Below are 19306 nucleotides of genomic sequence, written 5' to 3' on the forward strand. Positions count from 1 at the left end.
CCAGGCTGGCCTCGAACTCACAGAAATTAGCCTGCCTCTGCATCCTAAATGCTGGGATTAAAGGCGTGCACCATCACCACCCGGCTCTATAATCTCTATAATCAGTAATTAAAAGACCCCCAACCCAAAAAGGCCTAAGGCCATATGTTTTAGTGTACAGTTCTACCAGACTTTCAAAGAAGAGGTCAGGCCAATACTCAATTTAGTCCCCAAAACAGACATAGAAGGAACATTGTCCAATTCTTTTCTTGAGGCTACAGGCACCCTAATACCCAAACCACATAAAAACACAACAAAGAAACCTACAGACCAATTTCCTTGATGAATACAGAAGCAAAAGTTCTCAATAAAATACTTGCAAAATGAATCAAGAACACATCAACAAGATCATCCACCATGATGTAGACTTTATCCCAGAGATGCACCATGATGTAGACTTTATCCCAGAGATGCAGGGATGAATCAAAATACGTAAATTGATAAGTGCAATCCCACCATAAAAACAAACTGAAAGACAAAAGCCACACAATCATCTCATTATCTGTGGAAAAGACCTCTGACAACATTCAACACAGCTTGATGATAAGAGTCCTGGAGGACCAGGTGGTGGTGCACACCTTTAATTCCAGCACTTGAAGGCAGAGACAGGCGGATCAGTACTAGCTGAGGATAACCATGAAGTTCTGATCTTCCTGCTTCCACCTCCCAAACCCTGGTATTACGTACGTACGTACGTGTGTGTGTGTGTGTGTGTGTGTGTGTGTGTGTGTGTGTGTGTGTGCCTGCCTTGTATTAGTCAGGGTTCTCTAGATAACAGAACTGTTCATTTTATATATGTGAGATTTATGAGAGTGGCTTATAGGCTGTGATCCAATGGCTGTCTAGCAATACAAAGTCCAAGAATCCAGTGCTTGTTTACTCCATGAGGCTGAATGTCTCAGCTGGTTTTCGGTACAGGCTGGATTCTGAAGTAGGCCCCCGTGCCAGTGAAGGAATGGACTTGCCATCAGAGTGAGGGAAAGCAGACAAAAGGCAACAGATTCCTTCTTCCACATCCTTTTTACAGCATGTCACCAAATGATGGGGCAAGATTTAAGATGGATTGTCCCACCTCAGAAATAGGTGGGTCTACCCACTACAACAACTTAACTAAGAAAAGTCTCTCAGAGGTGTACCCAGCTGCTTGGGTTTTAGTTAGTTCCAGATGTGGTCAAGTGACAACCAGGAAGAGCCACCAGAGCCCCATGCCAAGCTATGTAGAAGGCTGTGTTGTGTACACACTCACATGTTGTTTCCCTGGCTTGTCCAGCTACTTTTTTTGAGTCAGGGTCTCTCATTGGTCTGGAGCTTGACAGGTAAACTAGGCTGAGTGTTAGCAAGACAAAGGATCTGCCTTTTCAACTTGCCCAGTGCTGTAGTTGAGAGCATAGGCTACACCATCACACCCCGATCAGAGTCACTATGAAGATAGACAATTAAAATATGTGCTATGCCTTATAGTGGTCCATTATTTGTATTCTGATAAATAAGTCTTGCCTGAAGACCAGAGGCAAAGGTAAAGCCACTAGAAGTCAGGCAATGACGACACACACCTTTAATCCCAGGATTTGGGAGACAGAGGCAGATGGAACTCTGTGAGTTCCAGGCCATCCTGGACTACACAAGATCAATGAGGAAATAGATCCAGGTGGTGCCTCACCTTTAATCCCAGTACTAGGGAGCCACACGCCTTTAATCCCAGCACTAGACAGAATATAAAATGCAAGAAGAGAGAGGCTTAGTCTGCTTAGTCTAGAGTTGCCCAGCCTTGGCAAAAGTAAGACTTCTCTAGCGGCTTGGCTGCTCTGCTTTTCTAGTTTTAAGAATGAACCCCGACTTCTGGCTCTGGGTTTTTATTCTTCATGCTACAATGCATCACCATGTTACTGCTCTCAGTTGTGTTCCACGTGTCTATCGTTGGATCAGCAGTTAAGAGACTGACTGCTCTTCCAGAGGACCTGGATTTGAGAGCAGTTAAATCAGCCACCTGCAACTCCAGCCCCAGGGGATCTGAAGCTCTCTTATGGCCCCTTTGGGTACCTGCACACACCTGCACACACACAACCAATAATAAAATACATTTAAAATGATAGAAAGAGGGTAACTGCTTCAGAAAGACGGAAGAGGGGAAAACAACTTAGTGACTCATGAACTAGCAGCTCCTGTGGCAGCTTTTGCTATGACCTTGACTTCCTTCCCAGGTCTCAGGCACATTCTTCCACAGGCCCTGGCACTCTGAAGGGAGTGTGTCAACCCCGGGTCAGGCGTGGAAACCTCTCTGACCACACGCTGAGATGGCAATGCTGCAGCCCTGCCTTCCTCTTACTCACCTGGGCTGGGCCTGTCTGCTTCTTCTGTCACAGCCACCCAGGGCTCTCTCTCCTGCTCCAGTAAGGTGATCAGATCGGGTTTGGAAATGGAACTTCCCACTTAAAAGAAAGGAAAAATGACACATGTGGAGACTTCTTTTTTTGAATCAGTCTCTCTTGTTATCCCCAGGATGTCCCAGAACACAATATGTAGACCAGGCTGTCCGGCAACTTTCTTGATCTGCCTGCCTCTGCCACCCAAGTGCTGGGATTAAAGACAGGTGCCACCATGAGCTGCCTGTGCAGATTTTTAAAAATACAGACTTATTTATTAAAAAGGTCTCTATAGTTCAGTATAGTGGATCATGCCTGTAAGCCGAGCAGCTGGGGAATGAGCCAGGCCAGTCTGGGCTGCCTAGCAAGACCCTTGTTTCAGAAAAAAAAAGGAGGGGGGGAGGGTTAAATGCAGACAGGGTCTTTTCACATAAGGAGAGAGTATACATAGCGGGTAAGAACATGAACACTTAGGCTACACTGTCCAGTGTAAACCCCCATCTCTGCAGCTCAGGAATAATGGGCCATTAGTTTAGGCAAGTCCCATAAGAAGCTATGTACAATTTTCCCATCTAAAAACAGGAAAGGGTGGCACACATGTAATCACAACCCCTGAGGAGTGGAAGGAGGCAGATGAGAAGTTCAAGGTTGGCTTCATGACAGGTCCAAAGCCACTCTGAGCTACATGAGACCTGGCCTCGACAAAAAAGCAGTTAATAACAACAACAATAGCAGTAATAATAACTGAGATTGAATTGCTATCTGTTGGATAGGGGTGAGGCTAAGATGGAATACTAGAGTCAATACTCTGAGTGCTGTGTGACTGACACTAAACATCGTTTCTCTTCACTTCCGTTTATTACGTAGCAATGCTGGGCACGGAACTAGGACCTTGAGCTGGACAAGTGCTCTACTGCTGAGCAACATCCCCTGGCAAGAAAACTGTTATCATTATTGTTAATTATGTTGGCTTCATTCACATTAACACCTCATTGTAACAGATTTAATAGACAAAAATGAAAAATTCAGTTTGAAACTTCCACCACAAAGCAGGAAAAGGAAGTATTCATTAAGGGAAACAGAATGTGTCCACTCCTGCTCTGAATCGTTTCTATTGACTCATTAGGAAGTAAATTATATCAGCTCATGTATTTGATTCTGTATGCACACATGCGCAGTGTATGTATGCTCTTATGAGGGTGTGTGCACAAGAGTGTGTAGGCATGCATGCATGGGTGTGTGCACAGGCCAGAGAGCAATGTGAGGGGTCTTCTTTGATTGCTCCCCACTTTGTTTTTAAAGAGAGGGTCTCTGTGAACCCAGAGCTCATTGAGAGGACTTCTAAGGTGTAGACAGAAGGCAGAGGTTTTTAAACCAAGGAAATCCCACTTTACTCCTTTAAGAAGGAGGAACTCAGCTTCTTCTTTAAAATTCTATTGATTAAAATTAATTTTATTTTAGGCCCATGTGTCTGTCCACATGTATGGCTGAGCACCACATGCATGCATGATGGCCACGGAGGCCAGAAGAGGCCGTCAGAATCCCTGCAACTGGAGTTACAGAGGGCTGAGAGCTACCTTGTTGGGCTGGGTCCCCTGCAAGAGCAGTCAGTTCTCGTAAACAAAAATCTCTGTAGTCCTTAATTTCATTTATTGATTTATTTCCTTACTTATTTCTTTATTTGCTCTGTTTGCTTATTTGCTCTGTTTTGTTTGAAACCTGGCCTCATCCTGTAGAAAAGGCTACCCTGAAACTCAATATGTATCTGAGGGTGAACCTGAAATCACAGCCATCTTCCTGTCTTGGGCTTCTGAGTGAAAAAAATGATAGGCATGGACCACGAGGCCCAGCTTCAGCCACCACAGGAAAGATGGCCCTGTCATCTCATTCAGAGGGAGAAAAGCCAACAGTTTAGAGGATACCTTACCCACTGTGAGGAGGTTTCTGTAGGTCTCCAACATCATGTCCCTGTATAAGACCCTCTGAGCAGCATCCAGGCAGGCCCACTCCTCCTGAGAGAAGACAACAGCCACATCCCTAAATGTCACTGACCCCTGAAACCACAAACACAAGTAGAGTGAGATTGGGGAAGCGTTCAAGATGGAGAAAGAGAAGGGAAAGGACTCAAGGGTGGGAGGAGCCACCTGGAGATGCTCAAGGCACCTGACTGCACGAGCTCCCCCAGGAAAGGAGGACTGTGGCCTACACATCCAATAGAGGTGCCTTCCATTCCATCCCCCTACACATCCAATAGAGGTGCGCTTCCATTCCATCCGCAGCCTTCCAGTTACAGCACAAAAGAGAACTGTCACCAGGCTCAGTGTAAAACACCTAAGACACAGTGTGAGGCCCTGGGTTTCTTGTGGCATCAGGAGATAGCATAATGATTTTATTTTGTCATCAGCATGATTTTTATAAACTACGTAAGAGTCCATATTACTGGCATATTAGGTTTAAGGGGTTTTTTCCTTAAAATCAAAAAACTACATTTTACCAAGATAGTGCAGATGTCTCAGGTCTCCCTGAACTCTGAAGACTACAGTCCCGCCCCAATCACAGCCTGGAGGACCTTCCCTCTCATCCCTGAACCCTCTCTTAAAGTCCCTCAAGCAGGTCATCTCGTCACACACATGCACAGAGGCCAGTCACCCTCAAACCCTGTGTCATCAGCCTGAAAACATCAAAGATGTCAATCAGGATCCCCAGTGTACTCAAAGGAAACCATCACCACAACAGTCTGAAACCCCAAAGACCCTGATTCCCTGTGGGACTGTGGCCCCTCTGCAACCACAGTCCTCCCTGACCACAGGCAGGAGAGAGCAGGTGTGCAGGAACACACTCAGAGAAAACTGCAGGAGCAGCCGGAAACAGGCCAGACAGGAAGTGCTCTGACCTTCCAACCCTCACTGTAACAGGGCAGATGGGGCTGGAGGATTTCGGGTCCTTGGGAAGCTTCACAAGAGAAAGACAGCAAAGAGTCATCTAACCTGGAAGCCGCCTGTGTAGAGAGAGAATGTCAACTTACACAGACCACGTCCTGAGACCCAGAGCTGGCCATTCTTCTTCAGGATCCTCCCTGGGGACAGAAAGAAAGCCTTTCACTGGACTGTCACGTGATGTCCACACTGACTATGACATCATGGTTTCCTTCTCAAGCATCCCCACTCACACTCCTGACCCACGGCTCATGGCTCCCCACACAAATCAGAAGCAGACAGCAGTCTACACAAAGCCGATTCTGTCCTAACCCCGACAACCACTGCGCAAGGGCTCAACGTGGACGTGGGGAGCATAAGCCCGTGTGCCTTGAAGCTCCTCCAGAAGATGTCGGCAGAAGGCATCCCATCCTCCATCCTGAGCTCCAGCTAGCCCTAGACGGGTCCCTCCTCCTACTGCGAGCAGTCTTCCTACTGGAACCCCACCTTCAGGGCTGAGTGAGGCACAGTAAGGCTGGAGGGGCAGGAGGTCTGCAGTGCAATCCTCAGGCAGTGTTCAGCAGTCTGGACCCACTTTTAGTAAATGGAATCCTACACCATGGAGCACTTTCCTGAGAACCTTCGCTCTCTATGGTCATGGCTTATGTTGTACAATAACCAGGAATCCTGATGAAGATAATTAGCTGAAAAACATGCTGTCACGATAGGTGAGGATGATTTGATTCACTCTTTCCATATTATGAGCTATTTTGCAGAAATAATTTTAAATTTATCTCAGGTGTCCTAAGACTTTCACTTCTAGAACTGGGTTTCTCAACTTCACCATGCTGATATAATTATCAAAACAGATGAAAATTTAATAACTGAAACTGACACTACTTGAAAAAATATACAGGAAATCATCCACAACACTGGACATTTGGGGTGTTACTCTAAAACAAGCGACAGAAGGAAAACCGACAAATGGGATTTACATCAAACTAAAACCTACAGACAGCAGAGGAAACCATCGAGAGTAGGGGATAATCTAGAGAACGGGAGAGAGTATTTGCAAAGCACACCTCTGACACAGTTAATACCTAAACTGCACAGCAAAGGAATGCAGACAATTCCCTGACACGGACACACACTTAAGAAACAGGCGACCACAGAAACACACATTTCTTCACATGGAACAACAGTATGGCTGATAAGAGGTACATGAAAAATAAGCACAGTGTGTAGCAAGCAGCATAGAGCCACACCTGATGGAGATGTATAATCAACTCCTATGGCTAAAGTCTGACCTATGCCTGATCACGCAATGATCATCAGCTGCTTGCCTATGCGTGGGCCTATGGGCAGTGCCCACCTGGCAATCCGGGGGTTGGTAGCCCATGCCTACTTAAGGGCTGGGAGAGGTTTGCCGGGGGAGAGAGGGGAAGAGAGGAGAGAGACAGAGAGAAAGAAGGAGAAGGAGAAGAAGGAGGAGGAGGAGGAGGAGGAGGAGGAGGAGGAGGAGGAGAAGAAGGAGAGAGGAAGGAGAGAGAGGAAAGAGGGAGAGAGGGGAAGGGAGAGAGAGAAAGTGAATAAAGTTCTAGAATAAACTGCAATGAGAAGAGCTCCGATGTGTCGCGTGTCATCCTTGCGGGTCGAGGGTGGCCGTGACAGTTGGTGGCCCGTAAGGGGAACCTCCAAACCTCTCTCCGTGGAGCCCAGAACTTACTGCAGTCAGGGGGTGCACCGGATAATCCTCAAGGTAAAGATTGGGGATCCGCGACAAAAAGCGGGTTTTCCCGCTCTCACAAGTAGAAGAAGGGAGAGTGGGGGTAATAGGGCCGTGACTATAGCTGACGGATTAAAGTGAGGGCCACGACCAAAGTGGATGGTTTAAAGTGAAACTAAAAGGAAAAATGGGATTTTAGAATGGGCGCTTCAACATCACACTTGATTTTTCTGGCTCTTAACGAGCTGTTACGGAGAACTTTGGAGAGGTTTTTGGCTAAATGTGACATAATTGCTCCTTGGTTTGCTGTCTCTGCCAATCTTAATGTGTCATCCTGGGACAGGCTTGGTAGAGATCTGGATTTTGCCACTGAACAAGGTATGCTAAGGAAGGGAGTTATATTCATGTGGTTTGACAGGATGAGAGGCTTACGCACTGCACTTGAGGTAAGCATACATCAACCTCAAGAAGAGCAAGTCTGATTGCATGTGGGTTGGTGTCTAGCTCCCACCTCTGTAAAAAGGCACCGGACAGGTCTAGTGTTCTCTGAGTGGATGATACCTGGACAGACACGAGTACATGTTTCATTTTTAACAGAGATCAGACCTCTACTCTTACCTGTTGTTTTACAAAAGGGGGAACTGTATCGAGCTGCATGGAATCACACCTGATGGAGATGTATAATCAACTCCTATGGCTAAAGTCTGACTTATGCCTGATCACGCAATGATCATCAGCTGCTTGCATATGCGTGAACCTATGGGCAGTGCCCACCTGGCAATCCGGGGTTGGTAGCCCATGCCTACTTAATGGCTGGGAGAGGTTTGCCCGGGGAGAGAGGGGATGAGAGGAGAGAGAGAGAGAAGGAGAAGGAGAAAGATTGCTGTGAATAAAGTCCTGGAATAAACTGCAGTGAGAAGAGCTCCGGGTGTCGCGTCATCCTTGCGGGTCGAGAGTGGACGTGGCAACAGTGAGTCATGGTTAAAGTCCTAAAGAGAGGCCTCCTGTGGCTATTAGGAGTGCCCATGATCAGACGGCTGGAGAGACAGCCCAGGGCTAGAGTATGCTTTGCTCTAGGAGAGGGTGGGCTTTGGTTCCCAGCACCCACATGGTGGCTCACAACTATCTCTCACTCCAGTTTCAGGGGATTCAACAACCTCTTTTGGCTTCCTGAGGCACCAGGCATATACATGGTGCACACACAGACATGCAGCCAAAACAATTATAATTGTAATATATGTGTATATATTATATATATGTATTCTGTATGTATGTAATTGATAAACATTTAAAAAGTGTCCATTTTCTGAAGGAAATATTACGTGGAGAAAGTGCAGGAGAAAGCACATTACTGGAGGGAATGCACATCAATAGTCATCGTGGAACACAATCTGGCGAGTTCTCAAACAATTACAACTAGAACTGGCGCACAATCCAGCAGTCCCACTGCTGAGCAGAGAGACACAAGGGAAATAGAATCAGTGTCTCCAAGAGACACTTACAGTCCCGCATTTATTCCAGCAGAGCTTACACAGCTGTGATTCGCAACCCCACCAAGAGATGAGTGGACAAAGCAAATCGAGATTGAGGTTCACGGACGCAGTGGAAAGACATCCAACCACTAACTACAATATGGTGAGCATGGAGGAACATGAGAGAAATGAGCTAAAGACAAAAAGAAATGCTGGGGCTGGAGGGAAGGCTCAGCAGCTGAGAGCTGGTTTGGCTTTTCCAGAGGTCAGGAGTTCAGTTCCCCTTCCCCGACAGCTCCCGATGCCTGTAACTCCAGCTCCTGTAGATCCTAACCATCTGGTCTCTGCAGCACCAGCGCTTATGTGCACATAACCCCACCCGCAGAATTCTGAACAAAAGTAACTACCTGTTGGGTGTTCTGTGTCGCATAGGCCGGTCGAAGAAAGATCACTCCGAGATGAAATGTTAAGGCCTGTGTGTCATCAGGAAGGTCCAGTCTCTGATGACCTAAGACCCGGAAAGCCATACAAAGGCATATTTAGTGACCCTTAGGCAGAGTTGTTTTTCAGGTAAAGTATTTCCTCATACCAAGGTCCCGAATCTATTCTCTGTCTCTCTAAAGGAAAGCATCTCATGGTCCTTTACTGTGTATCCATGTTATCCACAGTAACCCAAGGCCCTCGGGTATGCCAGAGGTGTCTTCTGGCCAAAGGCACGTGAGGGCAGCCACACCCCACAAGAAAAACAAGTCTACAAATCATGGGAAACAATCACCGTTTCATCTAAAAAATAAAAATCTCTGCTCTACATTAGCACATTTTCATTTCCTTGTTGTTTTTGAGACAGGGTCTCACTGTGGAACCCAGCTAGCCTGGAACTTGCTGTGGAGACTAAGCTGACCATGAACACACAGGAATCCTCCTATTTCTGCCTCCCAGCGGTGAGATTAGAGCAGGCACTGTAAAGCCTAGCTCTTTTGTTGTTGTAATTAAGTAACTTTCTTTAAAATACAGCCAGTAATCGCTTTATTTATAGCACTCCTCTGTACTACAAAAAACTGAAGAGAAGCCTGGCGGTGGTGGCGCACACCTTTAATCCCAGCACTCGGGAGGCAGAGGCAGGTGGATCTCTGTGAGTTCGAGACCAGCCTGGTCTACAGAGCTAGTTCCAGGACAGGCTCCAAAGCCACAGAGAAACCCTGTCTCGAAAAACAAACAAACAAACAAACAAACAAAAAAACTGAAGAGAAAGAACTGAAAATGACCACCACACAAAGCAACAACAAAATACATCAGGCCCTTATCATACGGCTGGCACTGCACTAACAGGCTTTACAAATGTCATTCTATAAAGTTCATGCCTAGAGAACCAGAAGGGGACATAATCAAAATCCCAACCAAGATACCACAGAGCCACATCCCCACATTCAAGCACAGCACTGCGCACCTGGAGCTGGCCAATGTTACCGGTCTCCATACACGGACACCCTGAAAAGCATTACCTCTCAAAGATGGAAACTTTAAGTGCTATCCCTTTCCCATTACGGAAACTCTCAGGAGTGAACAGAAATCAGCTACCACCGCCATTCTTCCCCTGCTTTGAAAACAAGGCCTTTAAGGATAAAAGACCACCTGATGTGTGTTCTCATCGAAATAGCATCCTATTTACCAAATCGGAGTTTGAAAGCCCAAACGCAAACCTCCGGAGGTTATAACATCTTGGAGAAAGGGAGTGATTGTAGAGAAGATGTCAAGGGTCTCCGAAACGATCACGTGACTATTGAGTGGAAAGGGAGGGGACAATGTAAGGGGCACAACGGTGGAGGCATCAATTTACATATTCCTACCTCACTTACTGACAATTCTATATTCTAAAACTAAAGCCTCGTTTCTCAAAGAGGGAGAAAGCGCAAACTCACTCTTGAATCTCAGATGTGCAGCGATAAAGCCCGCACTCTTCTCCAGGCCCTCCTTGTGAACTCCGGCCGACGCGGGGAGCCTGAGCAAGCACGAGATCCCACACTGCACATCCTAGTGACACATCCTAGAGAGAACAGTCCTTCACCTCCCACGACACTCATGGCGGCTGGAGCGCTGAGAAAGTTACGGACTCAACAAGTAGCTGCGCTCCTAGGCGACCCCGGGAGGCGCCTCCGGGCTCAAATGCGCGCCCCGGGCTCAAGTCCGGACCTCAGGGGCAGCTCCCCTTCAGACTCCATCCCTGACCTCTCATCACCGCAGCCTGGTCCTCTGCTTCAGCCGCCGTGGCCGTGAGAGAAAGCAGGAGCAGATCCGACTGGCACAGTGACACGGACAATCAGAGAGCTCGAGGTGTGTAAATGCACACACATGCACACACGCACGCACCACAGCACACACGTACACACACCACCATCCCTACACACTCGCACACATCACCATCCACCCACCCTATACCACCGCTCACACCCAGCTCTCTGGCTCACTCACTGGAGAACAACGCCTACGCCAACTTCTTCCTCCAACTAGAAGGCTCCGACCTTCCCCGATAGCGGCGCCAGGAAACCGGAAGCCGACGGTTACTTCCGGCGCGATGGCTCCTGGGAAATGGAGTCCTTGCGTGCAGGTCCCCGGGGAAGTCAGGCGCTTCTGAGAAATCCCTGTGAACAACCTAGACCACCCGTCTGGGAGCAGCTCCCAGTGGTTGGAGGAAATTTTCAAAGGGATGTGAGCCTAAAGCATAGGCTCCTCGGTGTGTTCCAATGGTACTTCCGAGTTCTAAGTGTAATGTATTTTTCCTTCCTGTGGAATGTACAGACGAGCCTAAGGGTTTTGTTGTTGTTGTTGTTGTTGGGTTTTTTTTGTTTGTTTTTTCCGAGACAGGATTTCTTTGTGTAGCCCTTGCTGTCCTGGAACTTCCTTTGTAGACTAGGCTGGCATCGAAGTCACGTAGATTTGCCTGCCTCTGCCTCCTGATTGCTGGGGTTAACTGTGAGTCACCACTGCCCGGCTGAGCCCAAGTTTATAAAGTACAGAATTGGAATAAGATCCGATCGGTACATAACTGTTTTGAGTACGCTTTGCCTGAGACCCACTGCAGAAGGATTCCACGTAGCTGATAAATTTGAAAACACTGAACTACAGAATTGATTGGTTTTAAACGTGGAGAGGAAGGGCAGGTTACATCAGAGATTTCAGAGAGCCATTAGATGCTGGACCCTTCCAGGGTTCAGTGACCCTGTTTTCTAGGTAGAAAGATGTGACTGAGGACCAACCACATCGAGTTGAATCGCCAGAACGGCCCATTAATCATATACCCAATGTAGAAGCCTGAATGACTACCACGTAATGTATTCTAAACAAAAAAGTGTGTTTACCTTTAGTAAGAAAAACACACTTCCATTGTAGCATGACACTACTGAACGTTCAAAATCACTTTTGTTGTTGCTTATATTTACACAAAACTTCATTTTCACCCCAGGGTTTGATGGAAACAGTGTCAAAAGAATAGACGATCCTAGTAAGACTAACAATCAACCGCATTAAATGTATTGTGAGTGATAGAAACACCTAGAGTGTCAGGTGAGATTTGATAACAAGCAGACCCCACCATGTGTTAACTACAGAACACATGTTAAAGGGAGGTACTCTAGCAGATTAAAGTGACCATCCTCACGATGGTCAAAAGAAGACTTAAGTCGATTTTAAAGCCGAGGCAGATGGGGGACAAGAACATTGCCAGTGATAATAAAGAGGGCGATTCATCACGGGAAAATAAACTTGGTTGGGTGTGGTAGAGCATGACTTTTATCCCAGCAATGGGGAGGCAAAGCCAGGCGGATGCCTGTAAGAGGAAGTCCACCTAGGACTGTGTAGTGAAACCGGCTAGGTTTCAAACTGGGACAAGGGACTGAAGCGCCTGTGTAGCATATCAAAGTGGATGCTGGACTTCAGGTTCTCCCTGCATCCTTCAGTCCCTGTCAGGGTCTGATGTGGGAGTCCTCTCTGTGTGCTGTGATTACCTTTAATGAATAAAGAAACTGTCTTGGACCTATGGCAGGGCAGAAGTTAGGTAGGCGGGGAAAACTAGACTGAATACTGGGAGAAAGGAGGAGGAGCCAGGAGAGAACCCATGTAGCCCCACCTGAGACAGACCTCAGAACTTTAGCCAGTAAACCACAGCCACGTAGCAATACACAGATATTTAGGGTAGAGGGCAGGGTTAAATTAATATGTAAGAGTTAGCCAAGAAGAAGCTAGAGCTAATGGGCCAAGTGGTGGTTTAATTAATACAGTTTCTGTGTGGTTGTTTCAGGGTTGAGCAGCCGGGAACCAACAAGGGGTCCAGCCTCATAGGTTCCTTCAAGGTAGGGGCATTGGATTAGAACTGTTAGGCAGAAAAAAAAAAATACAAAAAAAAAATCGAGACAGGAATAGAGCCAGGAGGGCAACCCAGTGAATACTGAATCCGTCCATAAATTTTTCTTCTTAAGCTTTATAATACTCCAATCCAAAGAGGAGGGGAAGGACAAAAGACCTTCTTACCAAGCCAATTGATCATCTTCTCAAATACCCAAAGCATTAAGTAGCCACACCCAGGGACAAATCTGTCAATAACCTTAAGAGGAAGAATAGGCCTGAACTCTCTGAGTTTTGGTCAAGGTGGAACAAACCCACATCTGTGGGCTCTGTCAAGTTCCTACCTGTTTCAGGGCCCTCCTGGCTGGCATACCCTGCCCTCTACCCTAAACTTCTCCAGCCCAGGGGCTGGGCTGCTCTCTCCTGGATAATCTGGCCATTTTGTTGCTTGCTTTCATACCTCTGGGCCCGCTGGCTGCTACACCTGGTTTCCATCCCTTTTCTTCTCCCTTCCTCTCCCCCTCTCCCAACTTGGCTTTGTCTTATGACCTTTCTGGTCTCTCTAGATGTCCCTGTCTCCAGCACAAGCTATGTTCTCCCTCATAGCTACAATAAGCCTTCATTTCCGTCATACCTAGGACAAATCATATTTCTTCCCGTTTTTTTTTTTTTCATTCAGAGCTCTAAAAACTGAAACAAACTCAGAATATACTCCCAGTCTGTGGAGACCCCAAAAGACCACCAAGGAGACTGACTCACCAAAATGCAAAAGCAAGATTTATTGTGTGCACGTATTCAAGCCGGCAGGGACCTCATCAGCAGAGCAGCGAGAGGAGGCACCCTGCCCTTCTAGAGGGCATTATTTAAAGGCAAAAACCAGAGAAGTGACATCAGCAGGGTTGGGGTGACAGGCTCAGTCCTAATTGACTTGTGTCTAGGGACTTTTCACAAATTTTATTTTTGAACCTTACCTGTTTCTTGTCAAGTTTTCTTATTGGCTGACCTTCAGGCGGGGACGTTCTGCGGTTATCTGTACTTTCCAGAATGGCAACCCTGTTACTTTTGCCCCTAGCTATTTCTGAGGACTGGAATGTTTTACAGGAAATAGCTTAAACAAGACACAAGATGGAGGTGGAGGGCAAAATGGAGGAACTTTGGTTCTTCACTCCTAAAATATGAAGTGGGATATATATGCCTGCTATAGAATAAGGAATGACAGACACATCCATGATCATATTCAAGTGTTTTCAGTCACAATAATTGATAGAACAAAACCAGAAAAGCAACAACACATAGTCAATTTGGACAGCATACCAACTGTGAACACTGTCAGAATCACAATGGAGACAGTTAAGCTTTAATGGAATCAGGGGGCCTTGGAAGGAGTCCTTCCTTCCTTCCTTCCTTCCTTCCTTCCTTCCTTCCTTCCTTCCTTCCTTCCTTCCTTCCATTTTTCCTTTCTTTCTCTCTTTCTCTTCCTCTCTCTTTCCCTCCCCTCTTCCTTCCCCCCTTCCTTCTCTTTTCTTTTTTCTTTTTTTCTTCCTTTTTCTCTGTGTAGCTGTGGCTTCCCTGGAACTTACTGTATTTACCAGTCTGGCTTTGAACTCACAGAGTTCTCCACTGTCTCCACTCCCAAGTGCTGGGATTACAGGTGTGCACCACCAACGCCCTGTGGGAGCTCTTTCTTGTACACACACCTATGCCAAAGATGCCCACTACCTGGGGACACTTCTGTGAAAAGCTTCATTTTCTTGTGCATTTTTGGGGAAACTAATACTTTATATATTTCTACTCCACATCTGTCATCAGACATCCCACAGCTGATTCCTGAAGCACAGGCTGCAGGTGGAGTCCCCATCCAGACCCAGCTGTTTCTGCAAAGCTTCCCGTTTCGTTTTTCCACTGGATTCGGGGTCATTTATGAACTCTGAGTTTCCTGTTGTGCCAGTGCACAACAATCTTCCTTTCTCTCAGCGGGGTCATTTCGGTTGGTCTGATTCAGCTTTCCTGTGCTCACAGTTCTTTACTTAGTGCCGTCCCACGTCCCTCGTGGAAAAATTAGATAATCGCCTCCCCTTTTCTCTACAGCTGCTGTATGCAGCTTGGGGGAGCTGAATACATAACCAGGTAGATTAGTGTCTGCCATAAATATTTCACTATCTACAATCACTTGAGTTCTTGCTGCGGTTCTGCTTAGCAGATCCCCTGTCTCAGCTCTCAGTGTCTTGTCTCTGTGTGTGCATATCGTCAGCTCTCCTCACACAGAGATGATCTCTCTCTTCAGACACTCTTCCCTCCTGCTCTAAAGGCGGTCATGGCCATTTGTTGAGAAGTCCTTCCACTCCCTTCCACCTTGGGTTCTTATTTCTTTATTTTGCTTTCAGTTCCCAGGCTAGCCCGGAACTCAGGCTAATATGTAACCCAAGCCATTCTCCTGCCTCAGTCTCTCATATTCTGGAATTAGAGGCAAAAGCCATCATGCCTCGCTTCAAACTTTAAAAGGAAGGGGTCGTTTGAACTGTAGGCATCCAGAACTTTTCTTGTAGACACTAGACCCTAGGCCTGGGTGTGTGGGTTCACACTGGCCCGTGAAATGAAGAATCAGAGAAACTTGAGAATAAACTTAACCTCTGCATCTGTCGGGGGCTCAGTCGGCGAACTGAAACACTTTCCCTGTTGGCATCTTTACTGCAGCTTTCCATATAATTAAAACAACCTGAATGAAGTTTCTGAAAATGCAATGCCAGATGAGGTACCATGGTTTTCCGGTTTCCTCTAAACTAAGTTTTGCATAGGCTTTGTATCCATGGGAAACTCTCAGACAAGGTTCACACAGGGCAACAAAAGGTATCTGTACCACAAACAGTGGATTAGGGTTGTGTGCTGACTCCAGAACTAGGCCAGGTATGGCCCAGTGGGGCTTTATGGCTGACAGGGGTGGCTTGCTATCTCTCTGGCACCAGGCCAGCCTGACATTATGCCACAGATCTCCCATTCCCTTATACAATATTTAATTATTTTGAAGGCTATGGAGCCTCACAATATACAGCTTTTTTCTTTTATCCATCTGTTTTACAATCTTACATAAGTAAGCCAAAACACATTCTAAAACAAATAAGGCTATTATTGATAGAACAAGAGCAATACATGCTTCGATAGGAGTCTGTTGAAATAAGGGCGGCGGGGCTGCGTCCCCAACACCCCGGCCGCTTGGCTAGCTCATGCCCGAAATAACAACACACAAACTGTATTCATTTAAGAACTGCTTGGCCCATAAACTCTAACCCTTACAGGCTAATTCTCGCACCTGGACTAGCCCATTTCTAATGATGTTTGTAAGCACCCCAAGGTGCGCTTACCGGGAAGATTCTAGCCTACATCCATCTTCATCGCGTGTGCCTCAGAGAGCAGAGCTATTGCGTCTACCCGGGAGAGCTGAGCATGGAGTCTCTGCTCCAGCAGAGCTGTCGGGTCTCTCAGGAAGCAGAGCAGAGTCTGACCTCACTTCCTCTTCAGCCCAGAATTCTATTCTGTTTACTCCTCCCATCTATGTTCCAAGCCATGAGGCCAAGCAGCTGGTTTATTATAACTTAACCAATGAAATCAACAGATTGATATATAACACTCCCACATCAGGAGTCCAATTAAAACGATTCTTAGGATTGACTGAGGCTATGGTATCTGCAAGACTTTTCATAATATCCATTCCTGTCACATCAGGTAATATTTTTGTAAAAGTCTCGATAATATTTTTTAAAATCATAGACCATATCTTAACCTTATTCCAATCATACTTGCTTTCATTAAATCTTAAGGGTGTAATACAATAAGAAGAAGCAATTTAATCACATTTTATCTGCTCCTTCAAAAATTTTAACTGATATCCTAACAATATAACAGCTTGCCTTAACTCAGCTGATTTATTTACTATCTCATTATCAATTTTTTGTTTAGTCCAAAGTTCTGTTGAATGTTTATACCAGTCTCTAACGAATTCAGCAGTTTGACTATTTTTATGAATCCTATTTGGATTAAGGTTTCACCCCAACCCCTGGCACCCCTATACCCAAAGAGTCTGGAATGTTTGGGTGGAAAGTTCCATCCCAAGCCCCCTCAGCTGGGAGTTGCCTCAGTCCGGACTCCACCTCTGAGAAAGCCTGCCAGACGGTGACCCCCTCCCCAAAGATGCTCAAGACCACTCCCACAGGGTATTTAAACTGCCCTCAGAGAACAAACGTGATTTCCTGGTCTTCCTTCTCTAAGGGCCTGGAAGGCCACCTGGGAGCATTGGTATCCATTAAACGTGGGCCTTTTCTAATTTGGTTTGATTTGTTCTGATTCGGATTATTGTACTAGCGGAGAGGTTTATTGGGGTGCAAAACCTTTCCAAAGCGCCACTCGAGCTGTTGCTGTTGTAGCCCTCAATGCTATGATTCCCAAAATAACTGCAGCAACCAGCTCAAACATTCCATGTGGGTTTTTTTTTTTTTTTTTTTTATGCTCTCAGTGAGCTTCTGCACCAGGGTCATCACAAGAGAGTCTTGCCATGGCTTTGACAACCTCATTGGTATCCAAATTGCCAGCCGTGCTCTGTGTAATTACCACAAACAGGTACAACAAGGAACAGAACTCAGGTTTCTGAGTCATTTGCCTCCCCCCCCCCCTAAATTCTTAAGCTGTTCCCAGGTGGTGGGAGTCACTGTTCTGCTCAAAGGGTTTCCCAGAGGCATCTCAGCAGCTGAAGCTCCTGAGAAATTCCTCTAGCTGGGCTGGAATTTTTTCTCCCCCAGGCAAGATTTTTCAGTAGCTATGGTGCCTGTGCTGGAACTTGCTCTGTAGACCCAGCTGGTCTGGAACCCACATTGACCCACCTGCCTCTGCCTCCCAAGTGCTGGGATTAAAGGCGTGCTCCACCACTGCCCAGCTGTGCTGAATTTTTATCAGTTTTGATGGGATCCACAATCTTTTATCTCTCGTGGAAACAGAAGCATAACCTCGGCCCTAACTTGACACTTTCCCTGGTTTTACAGGGCTGACCTAACTCAGCAGTTATTTTCTAGACCCCACGGCTTTAGCAGCTGCTGTCCCTGCCCCATTAGGGTTAGAAGTTAGGAAAACGGTATGTATTCTATCTTCGGGGTCCTGATATCCCTCTTCCATTTAACAAGCATCTCCTTTAGGGTGCAATTAGATTTTTTTTAAATCTGTATCTTTTGTAGCTGAATTTCTGTTTATTTATTTTAAATCCCAAACAGTTAAGAGAATCTCCTTTTTCTGTTTTTTTTTTTTGTTGTTTTTTGTTTTTTTCAGGAGAGATTTGTAATCCCCAACAGTGTAAATCTTTCTGTACTACATTAGACATTCTTTCCAAGGTAACTGTATGAGAAGCAGCCAATAGAATCTCATCCTCTAGTGGTAGATAAGAGACTGAGGAAATTGTTTACTGCTTCCAGTGGTTGAGCTACAAAACATTGACCCAAAGCTGGGCTATTTAGAAGTTTTTTAAGGAAGTACTTACATTGATGTCTTCACAGACTGGAATTATAATTAGGCCCTATAAAGGTATATTTTTCTCCATCCTGTTCTTGTAAAGGGATTCCAGGCTGGAGAGATTCCATAGGTTGAATTATCATATTAATAGCTCTTAGATCAGTGAATATTTTCTATTTTTAGAACCTTTTTTATTACAAATAAGGAGAATTCCAAGGACTATTAGTTTCCTTGCTGTGGTTAGCTTCTAACTGTTCTTTTATTAATTTTCTAAGTGCCTACAATTTTTACTTAGTTAAGGGCCACTGTTTACCCACACGGGCTTTAACACCCTTTCCGCCCTTTAAATCCTATACATTTAATCCAGTTCACGTGTTGTTTTACCTGAGATGATGTCTAAAAGCTGAGTGGAGACCTCTTGTAAAGCAGGCCAATTGGGATTTGGGGATTTTTGAAAAATTACAGATACATCAGCTTTAGCTGTTAGTAGGCCTGAATCTCAATGCCATTTACTTGTAATTTTAGCTTTGGCCTCTCATAATTAGTAAGAGTTTGTCCAAACACATTTTCCCCCAGTGTTTTTTAAAACCTTTTATCCGCCGGGTGGTGGTGGTGCACGCCTGTAATCCCAGCACTTGGGAGGCAGAGGCAGGTGGATCTCTGTGAGTTCGAGACCAGCCTGGTATACAGAGCTAGTTCCAGGACAGGCTCCAAAGCCACAGAGAAACCCTGTCTCGAAAAAAATAAATAAATAAATAAACAAAACCTTTTATCCTATAATTGGAACTGTTTTACCTTTATTTGTTTTGTTTTGGGGTTTTTGAGACTGAGTTTCTCTGTAGCTTTGGAGTCTGTTCTGGAACGCACTCTGTAGACCAGGCTGGTCTCGAACTCACAGAGATCCGCCTGCCTCTGCCTCCCAAGTGCTGGGATTAAAGGCGTGCGCCACCACCGCCCGGCAAG

At 45.9% G+C, this 19306-nt stretch overlaps 1 protein-coding gene across 10 annotated transcripts in view; it reads right to left on the reverse strand.

Annotated features, from left to right (window-relative positions):
- The window catches only part of LOC126492530 (zinc finger protein 60-like), a 152396-nt gene that overhangs the window by 8577 nt on the left and 124513 nt on the right, over positions 1 to 19306 (reverse strand). For 4 of the 10 annotated variants that reach the window (XM_050129002.1, XM_050129003.1, XM_050129001.1 and 1 more), the window contains exons 2-4: positions 5428 to 5478; positions 4330 to 4456; positions 2370 to 2468 (exon numbers count right to left, since the gene is read on the reverse strand). In XM_050129002.1, the coding sequence (XP_049984959.1) occupies positions 2370 to 2468; positions 4330 to 4456; positions 5428 to 5460 (259 nt within the window). In that variant the 5' untranslated portion in view covers positions 5461 to 5478. Of the gene's footprint in view, positions 1 to 2369; positions 2469 to 4329; positions 4457 to 5427; positions 5479 to 8922; positions 9024 to 10434; positions 10792 to 10984; positions 11051 to 19306 lie in introns of those variants that run through there. The other 6 variants (XM_050129000.1, XM_050128997.1, XM_050128999.1 and 3 more) reach the window with 6 other exon arrangements.

The sequence above is a fragment of the Alexandromys fortis genome, unplaced genomic scaffold, assembly GCF_014885135.2.
Source record: "Alexandromys fortis isolate MF-2015 unplaced genomic scaffold, M_Fortis_MF-2015_v1.1 scaffold_293, whole genome shotgun sequence".
Lineage (NCBI taxonomy): Eukaryota > Metazoa > Chordata > Mammalia > Rodentia > Cricetidae > Alexandromys > Alexandromys fortis.